The sequence below is a fragment of the Ruditapes philippinarum genome, unplaced genomic scaffold (assembly GCF_026571515.1).
Source record: "Ruditapes philippinarum isolate M1 unplaced genomic scaffold, ASM2657151v2 ctg3130_1_1_1_1, whole genome shotgun sequence".
NCBI lineage: Eukaryota > Metazoa > Mollusca > Bivalvia > Venerida > Veneridae > Ruditapes > Ruditapes philippinarum.
The window spans coordinates 115,684-123,302 of record NW_026866252.1 but is presented as its reverse complement, the minus strand read 5'-3'; the positions used below and the strand labels follow the sequence as shown (position 1 = coordinate 123,302).

Below are 7,619 nucleotides of genomic sequence, written 5' to 3'. Positions count from 1 at the left end.
ACATTCTATGTCCAGGAGTTTGATTGTAGCAAAATTGTTGATCCTGGCACCATTTTAACAAACTCATAAATATGCGTGAAGTCATTAGGCACGGCGAAATGTTGTCATGACACTAATGTGGGCAACAGAAATCTGCAAAATGGTGTCCAAAGAAAAAATGCGGCAAGAGTTTTTGAAAAGGAATATGTGAAGAAGCCAAAAACTCGCAGTGTGTATGTGGAATTAAGGTTTGCTTTGAGTGTCCTTCGAAACTCCACATTGGCCAGCAAGTTGTGATTCCGTCAAACCTACTATAAGAAACTTAGAGAAACAGGCGATATAGCTATTGAACCACCAGAATTGAGAAACCCCATTGTTGTTCGTGGAAAGAACTGTCCATCTTGCCATAGATTCATTGAGAAAAATGGAGGATGCCCATCGATGATTTGTGTTTGTAGAGCTCATTTTTGTTGGGGTTGTGGACAACTATGGGCCAACAGAATACACGGAGATGAATGCTACAAATATGGTTATAAAGACCACCATAATACGACTGAAAAAACCTTTGCATCTACAAACCTTCTTGATCGCAAACATCGCCAAAAGTGGTACAAGATGGCCCTCGTACATCGTGTCAATCAACATGCTGGCAGACTACACAAATTAAAGACAGCCGTAAAGCCTTTGGCCAAGAAGTTGCAATATTATATTGTTCGAGCAGAAAACCAAGGTGAAGTAGTATCATTCGACTTTGACTTTGCAAATAAAACATTTATTAGGCAGACTGAAAGAACAGCGTATTTCTTGAAAAATACTATTGACCTTTATGTAGAAATTAATCACGTTGTTGAAAACACTTCTGTGTTGCTGAACTCTGAACAACTTCCGACAGATTACAGACAGGTTCTTCAACACATCTCTCACAGACTTTCAAGCTTTTCAGATGTAATTTACGAACTATTTTTAAGCAGTGAGATAATTACTGGCAAAGTTTTGTTAGAAAAATTGAAAGATGTAAGGTCTCATACTCGTAAAACATTTCAGAGTCTTATAAGATGCATTAAATCTATGAAAGCATAAACACAGATGTCGATTTTTCATGTGATGTTTCTGTGTATAATTTCCCGCTCATGACTACTCTCTTTCTTTCATATAGTTACATAGTTACTTTATACATGTATATTACTAATGTTATTTATTATTATTATTTGATACTGATTAAATTCATGACAATAAAACATTAATTGATTGCTGTCCCATTTTACTAAATGTTAATAAACTCGAGCAATTTGAGTTAAATACTGACTTATTCTTAAACATGGTTATTTTTAAAATACTGAAAGGTGATGTAAATCAAACAAACATTCCTGTTAAAAAATGACTGTTTTCAAGGAAAATCATTTGCGCGCACAATCGGTTTCGTGTGTATGTGTGTAGTGAAGGGATGGGGGTATTAATTCTTGTTCCCCCCTCGAAAATTATGCCCCCCTTACATTTATCATATTGTTCCCTTTCATCTGAAATGATCCGCTGACTGAACATGGGATAAGGAGTTACAGTAGGACCAAATAAAGGAAAGCGAAATATATGTAAAATGGAACAATATCTTTGGACAAAAGTAAATAATCAAACATGAAAATGCCCTAAGAAAATTTTGCAAAATAAAATGTTATCGTCTTAATGAACTACAAAACATGCATGTATAAAATTAGTGCATCTATTGATAAAACAAACACATTTACATGCAACACATAAAATGTAAATTATTTCAAAACAATTATCTTGAACTTATTCAACAATTATCATGAACATAAGAAAATGCATGTACTACAATATGTATGGTGGCTGATTTGTGTTATGTTGTATTTTTCCGCTCCGCCGGGCGCCAGGCGAAAACACAAAATGCGTCAAAGTGATGATGTTGTCGTTTTTTCGCTCTGCAAGTCAAAAACACATTAATACGACAAAGTCTCCACTGCGAGGCAAAATTACAACAAAGTAGTGACTTTGACGTTTTCGTGCTTTCATATTTTAGCTTCGCAGAGCACCAGATGAAAACACTTCCCTTAAATAAGACAAAATAACTACTTTTTAAATTGTGTGAATATTGTTTTCACTGACTTAGCCCCAAAATTACTACAAAGTAGTGACTTTGACGTATTTTCTTGCTTTCATATTTTAGCTCACAGAGCGCCAGACGAAAACACTTAAATCAGACAAAATCACTACTTTTTGAATGGCGTGAATAGTGTTTTGACTGACATAGCCCCGCCGAGGATTTTACATGCATATTTAAGGAAGCTAACTTTTCATAGTTCTTTGAGCGTATTAATAATATACTGTGTTACATTGATAACTGCCGTATGAACACATCTGCGGATGTTTCTTGATTCAAAATTTCACCGTTTTCCTGTGAAAATGTTGAGAGTCTGCTTCAGCCGGTGATAGGGGGCGTAGACGGTAACTTGTACTTTCAAATAACGTCCATGAACAGGCTCAATCAAACTGAGACTTCAACATTTTTAATTTTGCTGTGATGGTCTTTCTTGAAGGATTCTGCTTTTCTCCATTTCATTCAGTAATAAAAGGCTATTTTCAGTAATTTTTGAAAGAGTCCTGCATTTTAATTAAAATTAAAGAATATATATATGTATCAGGACTTTATATACGTAATGTTTCTTGAACTTCAATAAATTAATACGTCAAATTTAACACGTGGGTGGAAGGGGGATGTCCGCCTTTCAAAATCTTTATGGGGTGGGGAGAATGTCCGCCCTCCCTAAACCCTTCATATAGATAATAGAACGGATGAATGTAAATGTCCGCCAAAAGTTAAAATTAAAGATATGCAAAAGATAATTGAGAAACATACTCAGATATTAATTGAAAATTGAATTTTGTTCTAGTCATGGCACGATTATTGTGACGTTTAAATAACGCTTTTGATTTTTGGATCATTGTTTATAACTGTTCTGTTCAAAATAATCATTCTGGAAAAACGACTGTGTGACCTAATGTTTTGAAATTAAGTTAATTGCCCAGAATTACATCGAATGGTACTTTATTAAATCTTGAGAAAAAATCAGAAGCTGCATGGCAGAAAACTTCAGTTGAGTCCTTTTAACCTCATACATGTACAAAGTGCCCTTAGTGCGTTACATTTTTAAAACGAAATGTTATAAAATTAAAGTAAGACTTGAGAAAGAAAAATAGTTGTTATGCCAGACAGCTATAAGTCGCTACTCGTGTAGTATGGTCGAAAAAGACTATTGGAATGAGAACAGTCCCTAGCTAGATTATATGTAGTTAAGGGTCTTTCAAACTTGATTTGAAAGATCCTGGTTAGTTGAAACATTTAAACATGCAGAATTCCAGGTATGTTCACTTTTAAACGTCGATAATACATGTAACAAGGTGAAACATTAACGAATATGCAGGAATCTTCACAAAGTTACATTGAAAACAAAATATTTAAAGGATTAAATTTCGTTACCTAGTGTAGTTAACTCCAAGCAGTTAAACCGTTTAAGTACTAAGTTGTCAATTTAACGATTTTTTTTCTAAACATTGACTGTTTGCTTCTTAACGATCTATTTAGTACCGTACTACCTATGCCAAATTTAGTAGCGCTCTATCTAAATTTCGACTTTTACCGTAATCTAACGGAAAATGACGAAATGTAATTTCAGTCTATGACGCGTATCTTTAAATACCAGCCAATAGAATGTTCAATTTATGACACCTGTGTCCTAAATTAGAGGTAAACATTGCACAACGAAACGAAAGTAAGCTGTTACCGGGGGTATATATAAACAGAACGCTGCTTTGAACAAGTAAAATATCTCTGAAACTCCAAGGGCGTTTAGTGTCCAAAAATGGTTTATAAAGTGGATAAACACGGAGTGAGGACTGGAAACTCGTTTAAAAGATGGAATACGAAATATTATCGACAGTACAAGTAAGTGTTATAAATTTATGCAATTTAATAACTGAACTGAATATTAATAATTATGCATAATTTCATTCATTTGCAGTTGCATGAAATAAAAAGAAATTCTCATAAGTATAAGTAAGTAAATTTGCGTAATGGAACGGTGTCATCGGGGTCTTTTACATAAAATATCTATATATATAAAGATGTATGTACATATATGAAAGTTCCTATAATAACAAATGAATGCTGGAAGGGTCCGCATAAACACTTCTGTTATTTATAGGTGACAACCGAAATACTGGGAGAGCGTGTTGTCCATCTTGAAATATCAAGATGTCCTGTACGTGTGCCCTGTAACTACACGGATAAAAAAACAAACAAAAAATGCTTGGCTTTGATAGGTTTCATGATAGACAGATACTTAATTATTGATATACATGTACCAGCTTTGAAATGATGATAACAATATAACTAGCTGTACATAATTTGGGTGTTTTTTCTTCTTCAGAAAACAGGCATACATTCTACGTTCGCACACAGTCAATAATGAAAATGAAAGCCAAAGCTTCGATGATATTGTCGCTTTCAAAAAAGAAAGCGTTTTGGGTGAGGGGACAAGTATGGTCGATGGAATTGAATATTCTTTGAACAAGCAGAGAAGATGGGAACTGCCGGAGATACTGGAAAACATTATTCTCTCTTCTGATGGCGAAAGGAATTATGGGATACAACTTGTTCAACGTCACAGAATCAATCAAGTTGCTAACTGTTTTAACGTCTGCTCAACAGAAGGAATTTACAAAGGTGGCGATCTAAACACTGACCGTAAATTCAAAATTAAAAATAATGGAGGATATTTTCAGTCAAATAGTGTGCTGAAACGAGCGCCAATTCTGTCAAGAAAGAAACGACGTGACAGACGCCGGCGTCATTTGCAGCAGGAAGATAACAATGAAGAACAACAGCAGGAACAAATTGTAGAGTCAAATAAGCTTCGCTATGAAGTCCTTTACCCGAGTCCAGCCACCAGCTTTTTGACACATAAAACTGAAGCTATTGGCATGTATACACATCCTGATCCTCGTCAACGTTGTAAAAGAAGGGAACGAATGGCCGGTCTTATCAAGGAGTCTCTGCAGTGCATGGACGACCCGTTCGATGACTCAGAGGAGGAGGACGGCGTTTATGAGGCAGATGACTGTGGACATGAAGAACGTGACTACATTTTTACGCTTGACGATATCTTGAAACATGCAAATAAAGCAAATACATTGACAAGCGGAAAGGTGAGACATAACAGTAACATTAGCTCTTCTTCAGCAGAAGAAAATGAGTTATCGTCTTCTAAAGGTCGTATGGTATATATTGATAGCAACGAATCACGTGAGCTTGATAGTAATACAGTGAGCAACAACAGTATTTCAACAAAAAGGAAGACAGCGAAACTACAACCAGTTCGGGTTATTTTAAAGGACGAGACTATAAATCAACAAACGCTGGCTCAAACATATGGAAATGATTTTATCGAATGTGATTGTTTCCCGCGCAAATTCATTGTTAACATTTCCAAACAAGCATCCCGCCTGAACATGTTCAAATCCTCCTGCAAATCCAGTTTCATCCACACAGAAGCTTGCATTGTATTCTTGCATGATGTTGATAATGAGGTAAACAATTTGAAAGAAACTGTGTACAAAGTATTTCTCAATGCCAATTTCGGTGAAAATTTGAACAGCGTGCAGATAGAAACAATTTTTGATTACATGGAAACAAACGTAGAAGAAGTTGTTGAACGAACCCTTTTCTTCATTGAAACTCTTCCCGTAGAATCTATAGAATTCAACACCGAGATTTTCAAATATAAATCCACAGTTAAAGGTTCTACTCTGGAAGAATGTGCAAATTGGAAAGTTGAATCATATCAGCCAAACAACACATTTCTATTTGATTCTTTTTTGTCTCGTACTGCATCTTCACACGACGCTGTGGACATGGGTTTTGAATTTATACCTCGGTTCGATGCATGTTCAGAAGACAAATCAGACAATGTCACTTCTCCTAAGGATCGATTTTGCTGCATTTGCTACTCTACTTTAGGGGACAGTGATCTAGGGACAGCTCTTATTTCTTGCAGTCATTGGTTCTGCGACGTATGTTGGAAGGATTACCTCGAAACACAGGTCAGTAATGGTGTTCAAGAAATTCAATGTCCAGAGTTTGATTGTAGCAAAGTTGTTGATCCTGGCACCATTTTAACACTCATAAGTATGCGTGAAGTCATAAGGCACGCGAAATGTTGTCATGACACTAATGTGGAGCAACAGAAATCTGCAAAATGGTGTCCAAATGAAAAATGTGGCAGAGTTTTGAAAAGGAATTGTGAAGAAGCCAAAAACTCACAGTGTGTATGTGGAATTAAGGTTTGCTTTGAGTGTCTCGAAACTCCACATTGGCCAGCAAGTTGTGATTCCGTCAAAACCTACTATAAGAAACTTAGAGAAACAGGCGATATAGCTATTGAACCACCAGGAATGAGAAACCCCATTGTTGTTCGCGGAAAGAAGTGTCCATCATGCCATAGATTCATTGAGAAAAATGGAGGATGCCCATCGATGATTTGTGTTTGTAGAGCTGAATTTTGTTGGGGTTGTGGACAACTATTGGACAGCAGAATACACGGATATGAATGCGACAAATATGGTTATAAAGACTATCATAATACGACTAAAAAAACCTTCGCATCTAAAAACCCTCTTGATCGCAAACATCGCCAAAAGTGGTACAAGATGGCCCTCGTACATCGTGTCAATCAACATGCTGGCAGACTACACACATTAAAGACAGCCGTAAAGCCTTTGGCCAAGAAGTTGCAATATTATATTGTTCGAGCAGAAAACCAAGGTGAAGTAGTATCATTCGACTTTGACTTTGCAAATAGAACATTTATTAGGCAGACTGAAAGAACAGCGTATTTCTTGAAAAATACTATTGACCTTTATGTAGAAATTAATCACGTTGTTGAAAACACTTCTGTGTTGCTGAACTCTGAACAACTTCCGGCAGATTACAGACAGGTTCTTCAACACATCTCTCACAGACTTTCAAGCTTTTCAGATGTAATTTACGAACTATTTTTAAGCAGTGAGATAATTACTGGCAAAGTTTTGTTAGAAAAATTGAAAGATGTAAGGTCTCATACTCGTAAAGCGTTTCAGAGTCTTATAAGATGCATTAAATCTATGAAAGCATAAACACAGATGTGGGTTTATAATTACCCAATCATGACTTTCTTTCTTTCATATAGATACATAGTAAATAGTTGCTTTATAAACTTACTAATTGTGTTTGTTTTTATCATATGATTCTGATTAAATTCATGGCAATACAACTTTAATTGATTGTTGTCGTATTTTACTTAATGGCAATAGACTCGAGCAATTCGAGTTAAATACTGACTTATTCTTAAACATGGATATTTTTAAAATAATTCGCTGACTGAACATGGGATAAGGAGTTCCAGAAGTACCAATTAAAGGAGAGCGAAATATTTGAAAAATGGGGAAAAAGTAAATAAACAAACATCAAATATCCTGAAATCCTGAAAATATTTTGGATAAAATAAAATGTTATCATCTTAATGAACTACAAACACATGCATGTGTAAAATGAGTGTATCTATTGATAAAACAAACACATTTACCAACAA

General features: G+C 35.4%; 2 protein-coding genes across 2 annotated transcripts; both read left to right on the top strand.

The window, feature by feature from the left end:
- The first annotated feature begins 224 nt into the window (after positions 1–224).
- Positions 225–1,228, top strand: LOC132731922 (uncharacterized). Its single transcript, XM_060718221.1, has one exon. The coding sequence runs from the start codon at positions 421–423 to the stop codon at positions 1,057–1,059; it is 639 nt and encodes a 212-aa protein (XP_060574204.1). The 5' UTR covers positions 225–420; the 3' UTR covers positions 1,060–1,228.
- Positions 1,229–3,766: 2,538 nt separating this feature from the next.
- LOC132731916 (uncharacterized) lies at positions 3,767–7,307 on the top strand. The gene is made up of 2 exons (XM_060718214.1): positions 3,767–3,937; positions 4,422–7,307. Exons 1-2 carry the CDS (start codon positions 3,855–3,857, stop codon positions 7,162–7,164), a joined length of 2,826 nt encoding a protein of 941 aa, XP_060574197.1. The 5' UTR covers positions 3,767–3,854; the 3' UTR covers positions 7,165–7,307.
- The last annotated feature ends 312 nt before the right edge of the window (positions 7,308–7,619 follow it).